The sequence below is a fragment of the Diabrotica virgifera genome, chromosome 3 (genome assembly GCF_917563875.1).
Source record: "Diabrotica virgifera virgifera chromosome 3, PGI_DIABVI_V3a".
Lineage (NCBI taxonomy): Eukaryota > Metazoa > Arthropoda > Insecta > Coleoptera > Chrysomelidae > Diabrotica > Diabrotica virgifera.
In genome coordinates, this window is record NC_065445.1 from 73904628 (window position 1) to 73918955 (window position 14328).

Consider the following 14328-nt stretch of genomic DNA (forward strand, 5'->3'; position numbering starts at 1 on the left):
GTTTTATTAAACCCAATCCACAGTATATAGAGGTTCCAGAGTAAAATCACTCTTCTGTCGGCGCTTTGATCTCAGTAAGTAATACCGGCAGTACGCAATTGGTAATTCACCAGTGGTGGATGCGGGTTTTCCCTGTTAAAAGCCGTACGTTTCTATGCGACTAGCAATGCGAGAGTGGGGCAAAAGCGACTGCCAACATAGCGCGGTCGCCATGCGCGACTACAGATTTTACTTAAAATTTTTCGGAGAGTGGTTCTACTGTCCTTCTTTATACTGTGCCTAATCCAACAAATTACGACATTTTAATAGCTGTCTCTCCTAGGTTTGACTAGTCAAAAGCCGAAACTGTAATTTATTTCAAGCTTTGACTAAGACTGTCAATCAGACCTAAGGATTGCCTAGTCAAACCTAGGAGTGCCTGAAATTCGGGCTTTGACTATAACACATGCAAAAGAGTGTATATTTCAAAATCTGACGATTTGAGCGGGACGTAAGGAAATGAGCCAGTCACAAAGTTCCACAGAAAAGCGAATATTTCGCGAAATGAACGTCAGATCGAAAAACTAAAAAATACGTCTTCAAAAATCTATCGAATGACACCGAACACGACCCCCCACGGAGGTGGGGTGGGGGTTACTTTAGCTTCATTTTTTATTGCAAATTTGGCTTCCTTATGCAAAAATAAGGGGTCGCCCATGTCGCCCCAACTGTCATCAATACGACTAACTTCACGCGTAACTTTGATACGAGAATTATAAAAAAAAATATGCATTGAAATCCAGATCCCGTAATTTTTTTAGCGTTATAAAGTGAGTACAAAGACATACATATTTCTTTTTTTGTAATTACAGCTTCAATTTATCGTACATTTCTCGTAGACTCTGCCGATAAAGTAGAGTCTTGTTGGGGAAACCTGGCGCGCCCAAAAAGAAGTAACTTTTATTCGAGACATTTTTTTCAATTATGGACAGATGACGCTATAATCGGAAAAAACCATTGTTGGAAATGGAAAATTAAATTAAAAAAATGGAAAGTCCCCCATTTTATGGAAAACTTAACTTTTTTTGGTTTTAGGAGCTACTCTTCAAAACCCAATAGGTCTCCATAACGCTCGAGTACCTGCAAATTTAGCATACTTTCCTCCCCTACTATTAGAAAGTGCCTGGCATTTTAAATAGAGATACTTACCTTGAGAAATAGAGAATTTATTATCATATTCCCCATATACCCAGCAACGGTACTGGTACACGGGATCTGATTCGTCGTAGGTTAACAAATAAGATTTCCCGTTTTCGGTCCAATGTGATATACATTTGAAAATGTAGTCAGGTTCATCTAAAAGTAAAAAAAAATATTAACTATCTTCTTCTTTTTAACGTGCCCTATCAAGTCCCCTTGACGTTGGCGATTAACATGGCTAAATTGTCTCTGTCTCGAGCTATCCTGAATAGTTGGTCTGCTTTCTTTATTCCTGTCCACTCTGATATTCTTCTACCAAGAGGCCTGTTTTCTATTAATTCCTTGCGTCCTTCGATTTTACCCATCATAATAAGTTGAATATTCTTCAATATTATTTCCGTCTCCCCTTACTACGGGTCCAAAATAGGCCATCTTTCTACATTTGATGTTATCAAGCAGCTCGCGAGCAGCATTTGCTCTTTTAAGGTACGCATACAGGTAATACTACATAACGGTACGTATAAGGCACGGTTCTTAGACATACTACGGTTGCCCAGATCGATGGTGGTGAGGAGACTTTAATCTTTGACTTTATGTCACAAGAGTACAGAATCCCATATTTTTAAATGATTTTCGATCATTGAATGTGTGTTATTGTGTATATGTATATGTGTAGTATTTGTATAAATAATAAGACAAATAATACAGATTTTATCTTATACCGGGTGGTGAATCGTAAAAGGGGCCATAGGAAACTCAATGTAAAATTCTAAACTGTTGAATTCCTGCTTCCCTAATTATTTTACATCAAAAGTCATGAGAGAATATTTGTAGAGAATTGAAATTTGTATTAAAATCAAAAGTTAAAATTGTTTAATTTGATTTAAACGCATTCCAAAATTTTGAAAAATATAATACATTTTCCACAGTAGGTATGTGTGTAAATGTTAGGCCACACGTTACTATTTAACTGACAGTGCTCACACCATTAACTGAATAAAAAATCTTTATTTTTAATATTTTCTCCGCAGCTGAGGGTATCTTATCAACTGTATTGTTTTTAATGATAAAATAAAAATATTGACAGTTCAAAAATGTAAAAATAATAATTTCATTGTGACATTGCACTATGTGTGGCCTAATTTTTTGCTGAAAAACGCATTTTTACTAAATTTTGGAATATGTATAATTCGTAGAACAACTTTAACAGTTGTTTTCAATACAGATTTCAATCCTCTACAAATAGTTTCTAATGTCTCTTGATGTAAAATAATTAGGGAAGCAGGAATTCAACAGTTTAGAATTTTACATTGAGTTTCCTATGGCCCGTTTTCCAATTCACCACCCGGTTATATCCTAGTTTACTTTATATTTTTGCATTTGTAATTTTGATGTTGTTTTCCGTAAAAACTTATTTTGAATTATTCATGAAAGTTGTGCATCGTTCCTATTGTAGGAGTTTTGTAGAATAGGTTAAAACGTTAAAATTTCATTATGTACTAACATTGTATTAACGTAATAATAATGTTGATGATATTTTAGAATGCCAAGTACAGGCTGTAGTGTGGCCAAATTTATTAGGTACCTATTATTTAAATTCTTACAATAAATTATACAACTAATTCTAATTCACATAATCCTAGCTGACCTCTAAGGATAGTATGTATTCAATAGTTAATCCAGTATTAATGGAAATTCATCGACAAATTTTCAGTGTAGAATGAGATTGAAGTCCTAGATTTCCGTAAATATTGCATGGATAAATATCAACAGTTTTCCATAATTAGGTATTATAATCCACTAAACATCTTTATTTCTTAACTATTTTGACTATTTTCCATACATATATATATATATATACACACCGTTCTTAGGCGTCAACGCCCTTCGGTAGGGATCTATGGGGGAGTATCACCGAGCCGCAAGCCCTTATCCCTTGCCGTACTGCTCCCTCATAGGTCGATCAGATGCCCGCATATTCCAGTCTAAGCGCCAGATTCATATTTAGAATTTTATACTGACGCGTTAGCCTTTTTGTTTTTCCGATGGCCTGGCTTGGGCTTGAACTCTCGTACCTCACAGCGAAGTGAAGTGCGGGTTAGCCGCTAGTCGCACTGAGCTATCCGATCGACTATTTTCCATACATCAGACATAATATACATAAATACCGATTAAGGGGAAGGAGCAAAATGCAAAATTTTTACGCACGTCAAAATTCTCATTAGTTTTTTAAATGTATTCATTGTTTTCGAATCCTGAGAAAACTAGTAAATATTTTTGAAAAATTTAAACGCAGAATGAAAGACTACGACCCTCAGTAATAACGTAATCTTTTATTCTGCGTTTAAATTTTTCTAAAATACTTATTAGTTTTCTCAGGATTCGAAACAAATCATATTATGATTCAAATTACAGTACATTCGTGACGTAATCGCACCCTTAATGTTCATTGGTTAGTCGATCTGGGCAACCGTATAGACCAGGGCGCATCTGTAAAAATATTAGTACATTTGGACGTTGAGAGGTGACTCAAATTTTTTTGCAGAAATTGCTTGAAAATAACTCATATAATAATATTTGCGTTATCTTCCCACTCAAAAAAGTCCGGAACATTGTTTGAATAATCAAAATGTCAAAAAATGAAGGAAAAATTCGATTTTTTTCTTCGTTTTTTGATTATAACTTTAAAAGTATTCATTTCCGAGAAAAGTTGTACATAAAAGTTGCGTAATTAAATTTTCTACAATACAAAATTGGTTACAAATTTAAAAAAGAGTCACCCTTGTTGCAAAATAGCAATAATTGTGAAAAAAACATACAAAAACAAGTATTCGCATTTTACGTTTTTAAACCATTAATGCTACACTTAGGACCTTCATGTTTCACCGTGAAAAACTTTATGATAGAGTAAAACAATACTGTAAATTTCATTAAGATCGGTTTAATAGATTTTGCAAAATAAATTTTGCAATCCAGCTTTCGTAAAAAAAAAATCATTTTTTCAAAATGTTACAGGACTGAAAATAAAGCAGATAGAAAGTTGAAATTTTTTTGCATATAGAAGTGTACTGTACCTTTCATTTACAATTTTTTAAAATTAAAATCGATTAACACTACTGCGTCAGCAATTTTTTTAAATAAACATTAATTATTGGTGCTACGCGCAGGACAGCGGATAGTTTGCTCTGATTGGGCATTCCAATGACCTTTGATAATGATTGATACATTTAAATTTTTATTACATTTCGATATAAATAAATAAATTTGTTTATTGCAAAATAAAAACACATACTCTATCCTTTGAAATAACACTTTTATTAGCAAAAACTTTCTTTGTTCATATATTTTAACTTAAATAAAAAAAAGTTTATTATTTTTAAACATATGCAATTGTTTAAACAATATTTCACAAACAATAACAAAATTAGTTTGATTTTTGTGGAATTAAAATATTAAAATACAACAAAATATAGAGTAAGACAATAATATATTAGATAAAGATTGGAAGAAATTTTGGTGGAAATCAACTTGTGTGAATCGAACACCGCTGTCCTGCGCGTAGCACCAAAAATTATTGTTTATTCAAAAATTTTCTGACGCCGTGGTAATTAATCGATTTTAATTTTGAAGATTGCAAATGAAAGGTACAGTACACTTCTATAAGCAAAAAAAATTTCAACTTGCTATCTGCTTTATTTTCAGTCCTGTAACATTTTGAAAAAATTAATTATTTCTGCGAAAGCTGGATTGCAAAATTTATTTTGCAAAATCTATTAAACCGATCTTAACGAAATTTACAGTATTGTTTTACTGTATCATATAGTTTTTCTGGGTGAAATATGAAGGTCATAAGTGTAGCATAAATGGTTGAAAAACGTAAAACGCGAATACTTGTTTTTGTATGGTTTTTTCGCAATTATTGCTATTTTGCAACTAGGGTGACTATTTTTTAAATTATTAACCAATTCTATATTGTAGGAAATTTAATTACGCAACTTTTATATTAGTACAACTTTTCTCGAAAATGAATACTTTTAAAGTTATAATCAAAAAACCAAGAAAAAAATCGAATTTTTCCTTTAATTTTTAACATTTTGATTATTTAAACAATGTTCCGGATCTTTTTGAGAGGGAGGATAACTCAAATATTATTATTTGATTTATTCTCAAGCAATTTCTGCAAAAAAATTTGAGTCACCTCTCAACGTCCATCTCAAAACAGATGCGCCCTGGACTAGTAGTAATGTCTAAGAACCGTGCGTATAAGGTACATATGCGCTCAGCTCATCACGCGCGCTGCTCGCGCGCCTCATGTTTGTTAAATTAGTACGTGTTTTCAAGAGGCACTCCGTTTGTGCGCCGCTGTGCGCAAACACGTACTATATGAGACTACTTATAATATTCATACAAAATCTTAAAGATGCATTTGATTTTCTATCATGAAGCTAAGACGCTTTTGAATTCTTGGCAATGTAATAATTTCAATCTTGAAGGGAAATACATTTTAAAGTACTGCCGAAAAGTACAAACGAATTAAATAACATATATACGCTTTTCTATCTATTTATCTTTCTTAGTACCTACTTGATAATAACTTACTTATAATCTTATTTTCCTCTGCTTGAAAGCAGTACTTTTTAGTTATAAGAATTTCAGTCTGTGCATCCGATACTCTAAATTCAGAAACCGTGTTTTTACACTTTACCTCATGATCTGGAGTTATCGTTTTGGGATTCCTAAAAAAAATCAGCAAATTTAACAATCATAAAATTATGTTAATCATAACTACAATTCAACCAATATTATGTTGCACAAAAACCTTCATGTTGGTATACAACGGAAAAAAATCGAGTTGCTTGGATGATTCTAAAGGCAAAAACATATACAAAAGGAACCTACGAATAATTCTTCTTCTTTAAGTGCCGTATCCTAATCGGAGGTTGGATATCATCATCACTATCTTTACTCTATCTATCGCTGTTTTAAAGAGTTCTATAGAACTGCATTTAAACCAGTCCCTTAAATTCTTCAACCAAGACACTCTCCCTCTTCCTATACTGCTTCCACCTCTTACAGTGGCGGCTCGTGATTTTTACAATAGGGGAGGCTATACCTAACTCTAAAATGTCTAGACAAATTTGCACTAGCAAAAAAATGCTCCAAAAATGTAATGTAAGGCCCCATTTTTTATTTACATTTCATAATATCATCATAGTAAAAGTCCTGTTAAAAGTCGTTCATAATGGTATCTATAGAAAGTGCGAAACAATCATCGGAGACGATCAGTTTGTATTCAGAGCCGGCATGGGAACGAGAGAAGCCCTCTTCAATTTACTAGTTCTCGCGCAAAAATGCTACGACCAACAGAAAGATATATTTATATGCTTTATAGACTTCGAAAAAGCATTTGATTGAGTAAGACACGACCTACTATTAGAACGTTTGCAAGAAGTCGGCTTAGATGGAAAAGACATCAATTTACTGAAGAACTTGTACTGGAACCAAAACGTCAGAGTTAGGATCGAGGGTTCCACATCCGCAGAAGTAGAAATTGGGAGGGGAGTTAGACAGGGATGTGTTCTGTCGCCTCTGCTGTTTAATCTGTACTCCGAGTTTCTATTTAAAGAGGCACTGGAGGACTCCAAGGATGGAGTCAAGGTGAATGGCGTAAATATCAACAGCATCAGATACGCCGATGATACGGTGTTGATCGCGGATTCCGACTTGGGTCTACAACGACTCATCGACAAGACCAACTCGACCTGTGAGCAGTTTGGTATGAAAATAAACATTAAAAAAGCCAAAGTGATGTCAATCCGAAAAAACCAAAATGTACCTCAACCTTGCACAACAAATGGGCACATTTTAGAACAAGTAAATAGATTTAAGTACTTGGGATGTTGGATCGATGGCAGCTTAAATCCTGATCTAGAAATAAGATCGAGAATAGAACAGACCAGAAAATCTTTCGAAAAAATCAAAAAACTGCTTTGTGATTCTCGAATAAATCTCGAAATTTGACTATGTTTATCCAAATGCTACGTCTGGTCGACTTTTCTCTATGCAGTTGAGACATGGACCCTTAAAACATCAACCATAAATAAGTTAGAGGCCTTTGAAATGTGGATCTATCGGAGAATTCTTAAAATTTCGTGGACATCGCATACCTCAAACGAAGAAGTGCTGCATAGAATAGGCAAGGCAAGAGAACTTTTCAACGCAGTGAAAGTCAGAAAAACATCATACCTGGGCCACATACTGAGAAATAATAAGTACCAATATGCTCAACTTATAGTGAAAGGAAAGATCGAGGGAAGGAGAGGACTAGGAAGGAAAAGACTATCGTGGCTCAGAAATATCCGACAATGGACAGGGCTAAATTTTGAACAGCTAATAAGAACAGCTGAAGACAGAGAAGAGTTTGCAATTGTAGTAGCCAACCTCCATTGAGGAGATGGCTCTTTAAGAAGAATATCGTCATAATTCATAATATCATATCGTTTTAAAAATAATTAGTCTAATTGTAAAAGTTTAATACCAAAGTTTGTGTCGTTTATTTGTTAACAATTCCATCTTTGTAAGTAAATATGCATATCAAAATAAATACAGATTTGAAGTTTTGCAGTCCATACAGGTTGAAGGTTCACATTTTTTTTAAGATACTCAACTGAATTTTTTTAATTCTAAACGCGGCCTACTGCGAATCCAAAAACATGATAAATTATCGATATTTTGCTTTGCATTACAAATATCGGAAAAAGTTATTTGAACAAGTTGTTCCAAATATTATTCTAACCCCAAATGCCAAATTTCATAACAAAATTCGCACTTTTAGTTTTTTCATTATTTTTAGTCAGGACCCTAAAATTCGTTGTCCCAAAATGCACGCAACGGCAACGGAGCCGAGAAACTAGTTAGCCTCCGTTGTTAAATCTCCGGGCAACGTGTGATGGCACCGTAGATGCCACTGTTAGGAGACCGGGTCTCCTTAAACGCCTGCTGCGCTGCGCGGAGCATCATGCATCGTTCATGCATCTCGGGATAACCCAGGGTCCTGCCTACAATAATAATAAAGAAACTGAGACGCAATCATGCGTTCTAATGCTAATGCTCCGTGCGTATGGATATTTAGTGATAATATGGAATTTACACGTTGTATAATAGTGAGAGTGCTTGTTGTTTTTCGCGATTCAAGATAAACAAAACAGTGTAGCGTGTGTAAAAAATTTATGGGAAGGCTAAGCCTCCCTTGCCTCCTCTGACGAGCCGCCACTGGCCTCTTATCTTTCCCAGTATTATCAGTCTTAGCATTTCATATCGCTGTCCCCTCATTACATGTCCCAGATATTGTAACTTTCTTATTTTTATTGTGTTTATTATTTCGCATTTTTTACCCATTTCTCGCAATACTTCCGTGTTCGTTTTCTTCTATGTCCATGCTATTCTAAGCATCCTTCTGTAACACCACATTTCCCATGACTGTAGCTTATTTATGTGTTCTTGCTTTAATGTCCAGCTTTCAAGTCCATATTGCAGTATTGAGAACACGTAGCATCTCAAAGCTCTTACTCTCAGTTCTAATCTAAGGTCGTTGTTGCAGAGAACTGTTTTCATTTTTACACACGCATTTCTTGCTATTTCTATCCTGGTCATTATTTCTGTTGTTTGATAAATTTTTCTCTGAAATCCAGGTTCCTAGGTATTTGCATTCATCAACCCTTTCTATCGGTACATTTCCCAAATGTATGCTTGTTTGTATGTTTGTTTTCTTAGTTACTATCATGTATTTAGTCTTTTTTATATTCATTTTTAGTCCATATTCTTCACAGAAACTGTTTGTTTTGTTTAGTAGTAGTTGGAGTTGTTCAGCAGAGCTTGCCATAATCACGGTGTCATCTGCATATCTTATGTTGTTAATAGATCTTCCGTTAATTATTATTCCTTCACTTTGAGATAGTAATGCTTCTTCAAAAATGGCTTCACTATATTAGTGCAGTCAATGAAGGTTTTCACCTCCGATTTCGTTGAACCTCCATCGATTTTCATGAAAATTGGTGAGTAACTAGAGGATACCTTAAGGAACAAATGTGATGTGATGTCAACTTGCGCTTTTACCCTGGGGGTGGATGCCACCCCTTGCTGGGGCTGAAAATTATTTGATTAAAATAATACCATAAATCGATAGAGTTACAAATTCTAAGCAAAATTTGTTATACATATAAAGTTATTAACATAAATTAATAATTTTTGAGTTAATAAAGATCAAAAATTTTATTTTTTCGTAAAAAAATGCATGTTTTAAAGCGGTTTTTCAGGTATAACTCAAAAACTATAAGCTTTTACAAAAAAGTTATTATTACCGAAATTGAAGATAATAACAAAAAACTAATTACACTTCTCATTTAAAGAACTACACTAATGTTAATTCAAAGTGAGTTATGGGCAATTGTATGTATATTTTTTTCGTCAAATACTCAAATCTAAGTATTCAAGCTAACGGGAAAACGCTGCATTTTATAAAATATACCTGTTAAACATTTGTCAAAGTACTTCGGAATACCTATCAAATGAGCTCCAGAAGAAGTTAATAGCATCAAAACTAAGTAAGTTATGATGATAATAAGAGACCCCTTTCAAATTTTTTAGGAAAAAGTGGAAAATAAAACATACGCCATTTCCATAAAAATTAAAATTTATCATAATTCCTACAACAGTTTCTTTATATTAGCATAAGTAATGATTTTAACAATTTTGACCGGCGTAGAATGCATATTTTTGAAAAAAAAGATATAATTTAAAAAATCAGAATTTTTAAAATTACCGTAATTTTCATATTCGTTTGATAATATGTAACTCCAAAAATACTCAATATACGTAAAAAATGATATATAACCAAATTTTAGCATTTTCTATATTCAATATTTTACCTCTTTTACTGTTTCTGTTAGGTAAAAACTAACCTAGATAGAAACGTTTAAAGCTTAAGTTTTGATGTGAGAACCATGTAAAAGGGCCATTTAATCTTTTATTTTTAAAAAGGTAAGGGGTTTAATAGATTGACCTGAACGTGGTTTAATAGCCTTCAAAATTAGCTTTCAAATGGTTTTTAGGTAAACCTGATATCGTAAAAATTAAAGAAATTATGTAAAAAAAACATTAACATTTTTTGGAAAAATTTTTAAAAGAGAAATTTTTAAAATTTTTTGGAGCATAAATTTTACTACTATCAACTTGCTGGGGCTATCTCATTTGATAGACATTTCTAAGTACTTTGACAAATGTTTAATAAGTATATGTTATAAAATGCACAATTTTCCCGTTACTTAAGCTTGAATACTTAGATTTGGGTACTCACCGAAAAAAATATACATTCAATTACCTATAACTCACTTTTAGTTAATACCAAGAGGTTTTTCTGGTAAGGAGTTTATTTAAACTTTTATTAGCTTCAATTTTGATAATAATAACTTTTTTGTAAAAACTCATAATTTTTGAGTTATTGATGAAAAATCGATTAAAAACATCCATTTTTCTCACGAAAAATTAAAATCTTTGATCTTTATTTTATGAATTATGGGGTTATTTTTAATAAAATAATTTTCAACTCCGAGAAGGGGTGGCATCCACTACCAGGGTAAAAGCGCCAGTTGGCACCAGGTCACCTTTGTTCCTTAAGATATACTCTAACCACTCACCAATTTTCATGAAAATCGATGGAGGTTCAACGAAATCGGAGGTAGTAGCTCTTATCCACCTTCAGTGACTGCACTATATGCATTAAAAAGTAATGGAGACATAATACATCCCTGCCTAACTCCTCCCCTGATTTCAATTTCTGGATTGGGTTCTTTATCTATTACAATTTGTGCTCTTTGTTTCCAGTAAATGTTTGTTATTATTCTCTGTCCTCTCTGGTTCCTAGTCCGTTTCTGAACCCAAACTGACTATCATCTATTCCTTCTTCTAGTTTTTTATTTATACGACCATGTATTGTTTTCAAGAATAATTTGAGAATGTGACTTATTAATGATATTGTTCTGTATTCACTGCAATCTTTAGCGTTTGTATTTTTTAGGGAGAGCACAGAAGGTTGAGAGGAACCATTGTTTTGGTATGTTTCCTGTTTTTTAAACTGTGTTAAGCAAGTCCACGATAATGTCTAAGGTTTCATCATCTATGCATTTTAAGATTTCTACTGGGATTTGGGTTTACTGGGATTTTTACTGAGATTTACGAATACAGTGGAACCTCGATAAGTCGGATTAATCGGGACCGCGGCCGATCCGGGTTATCGAAAATCCGGGTTAGCCGGAGAATATGGTAAAAATTAATAAAATACTGTATACTTACTGATAAACTCCACTATAAATAATTGCAAAAACATGAAATATATGTGCACAGTACATCTAAATTATGTACAGTTGCATCCAGTATTGTTTATTTCTTGGTAAAAAACTCAGTCAAAGTGAAAAAGTGTTTGTTTTGTCTGATGAAAATCGGTCCGGGTTAGCCGGACTTCCGGGTTATCGGAGGCCGACTTATCGGGGTTTCACTTACTACGAATAATAACAAACCTTTACTGGAATAAAAGAGCACAAATTGTAACAGATAACGGACCCAGTCCAGAAATTTAAATCAGTAGAGGAGTTAGGCAGGGATGTATTATGTCTCCATTACTATTTAATGTTTATAGTGAAGCGTTAACTTTTTTATTCCATGCCTAGATTTTGTGTCACACTGGAATTACTGAAAATCGATTATCTATAACAAGAAATTGAACTTGACTGACTTGGCAATATTTAACGCGCCTATGAGTATAATATAATTATTGTAATCACAATATTGTTGCTTAATTTTTGATAGTACAGTGTCACTGTCACTGTCGTACTGCCGATGCACTGTTACCGCACTGTTGAAAGTTCGCTGAACTTTCGAAAAAAAATATTGACGACGCGCTGATGTAGCCTATTAAAAAAAAATTTAAAATATATTTTGAATGAAATCAACTTACCTTACTTCAAATGGAACCTCTCCTTTTTGTGTAAAAGTGTATTTTCCTTTAAACGGACATTTTTTAGGTTTGGGATTTCTCCTAAAGTAGTAGTTGTGTGTAGCATTCTTTCCCGTCTCAAAGAATGGAAAGGAACATGCTCTGTCAAATTGATGATGTACTGTAGGCTTTCCTCGTTTATATTTTATAATGTTGTCATCATTTTTTATAAATTCAAAACATACATAGTCATTTGGACTTGAAAATAAAAATACATACATTAATACCAATATGTCTGTTATAATTTTTACGTAAAAACTTGTAATGCCTGGTTGCACCAACAGATCTTAAGCTTATGACGTGCATTAGGCTCAGTCTACGAAACATACGCGTTGCACCATTCAGTCTTAGATCAATTTTCAGTTTGTCTCAATGGATTACCACGTGGAGTGCTTAGACAAGAATCGACAATTATGGTGCGACGTAAGTGAGGTTTAATAAGCGGTCCCATCTATAACCTTAGCTTAGCTAAGCTGGAGCTTAAGATTTGTTGGTGCAACCAGGCATTAATAATAAAAACAAACTAAAAATGCGAGCATTATCATAACGAAAACTTTGTTTATTTACGTATTTAAATTCATGTGGAAAATTGCTATTATGAAAAGTTGTTTAAAATTAAAAAGTATGTTTTAATGTGCAATTATATCCTTCTAATTTAAATATTGTGAACTATCAAGGGACCGTACTCTTGAGCGAAATGCATATTTTTTGACATACCTCGTATAAAATAGATAAAATTTGATATATGATGATTGCATTTTCGACTTTATATTATGCAGATCTTTTTATGGAGAATAGGTTTTTTTTTAGCAGCGTCTCCATTGTAGAATTATCTCGCTATCTAAAATTGTTAAAAGACCCTAAATTGCTGTCCCAAGATGTAAGTTGACTTTGAGGTCGGTTTAAGATATCGAAATGCCGTTTTCAGATTTCAAAACTACATAGGAATCCATGTGTATATCAGCTCCAAGTATTGCAGAGGCGGCATCGCACGAACGAACAAACAAACATACTTTGCGAATTTATAAAGAAAACAAAATTTTTGTTGAAAATAAAAAAGAAAGAATAAAAAGAAAAATAATATGAATAATCATCTGTTATAATTTATTGCACTTTGGCTTGCTTTAAGTGCAGCAGTAGCAAAAACACTCTACACAAATTAACTATTATGTTTGGCATGCTAATGTAAATTATGAAAGTGAACATGGATCGCACCTAGGGAACTGCTAAAAATGAAACAGACTATTTTCCACGTCGCCAAATTATACGGCAACAGATGAACAAAACGTATTGTCGAGTGGAGACCAAAACAGGAAGCACTACGGAGCAGAGAGCGCTCACAAAGCAAATGGACTGACATGACCACCTGAAGTGTGGTAGAAGCAAGATGGTATTCATTTTCTCATGAGCATCTTTCAGTGCGTCACAGTTTTTCGATTTCTTTCTAACGCATTAAATTGTATGTGACAGAAAAAAGGCACGTCTATGATTAGAGACATTTATAACATTTATTCTAGTTGTCGATAGATGGCGCTATAATCGAAAAAAAATTATTTACGAATTATATAATAGTTGCGTTCGCGGGTACCTGAAATTGTCAGAAAATTTTATAAATTGTCAGAACACGCATGCGCACTTTAAAATAATATAAATAATATCGTTAATAGATAAATATACAAGGTATATTTACCTAGTATAATTTAATAATTAGTTATTAATATTAAGTAAAAGTAAATATACCTTGTACAATATTTATCTATTAACGGTATTATTTATATTAAGTGAGGTTAGAAATTGTCGGCGACAATTTGTCAACTGTACCCGCGAACGCACCTAATATTTACGAATATAATCTGTAAAATTTATAAGACTATACGCATCAAAGAAAATACATTTATAAAGCCAACTGTCATTATTTTTTCATGCAGAATTGCCCCTTAAAGTTTGTCGCACTTATTTGGGAACACCGTGTATTGATGAAGAACATGTCTAGTTGTTAAAGTACCTAACTTTTTTATTATCCAACATAAATGAATTGATCAAAAAACAGAATGTTAAGAAAACCTGAGTCTACAGTTGGGTTTTAATTTCAGTATTTT

General features: G+C 33.2%; 1 protein-coding gene across 2 annotated transcripts in view; it reads right to left on the reverse strand.

Annotated features, from left to right (window-relative positions):
* Window positions 1-14328, reverse strand: part of LOC126881136 (uncharacterized) — a 94624-nt gene that overhangs the window by 11854 nt on the left and 68442 nt on the right. For both annotated transcript variants that reach the window (XM_050645201.1, XM_050645200.1), the window contains 3 exons: window positions 12191-12427; window positions 5779-5915; window positions 1189-1335 (listed from right to left, as the gene is read on the reverse strand). In XM_050645201.1, coding sequence (XP_050501158.1) covers window positions 1189-1335; window positions 5779-5915; window positions 12191-12427 — 521 coding nt within the window. The remainder of the gene's footprint in view (window positions 1-1188; window positions 1336-5778; window positions 5916-12190; window positions 12428-14328) is intronic.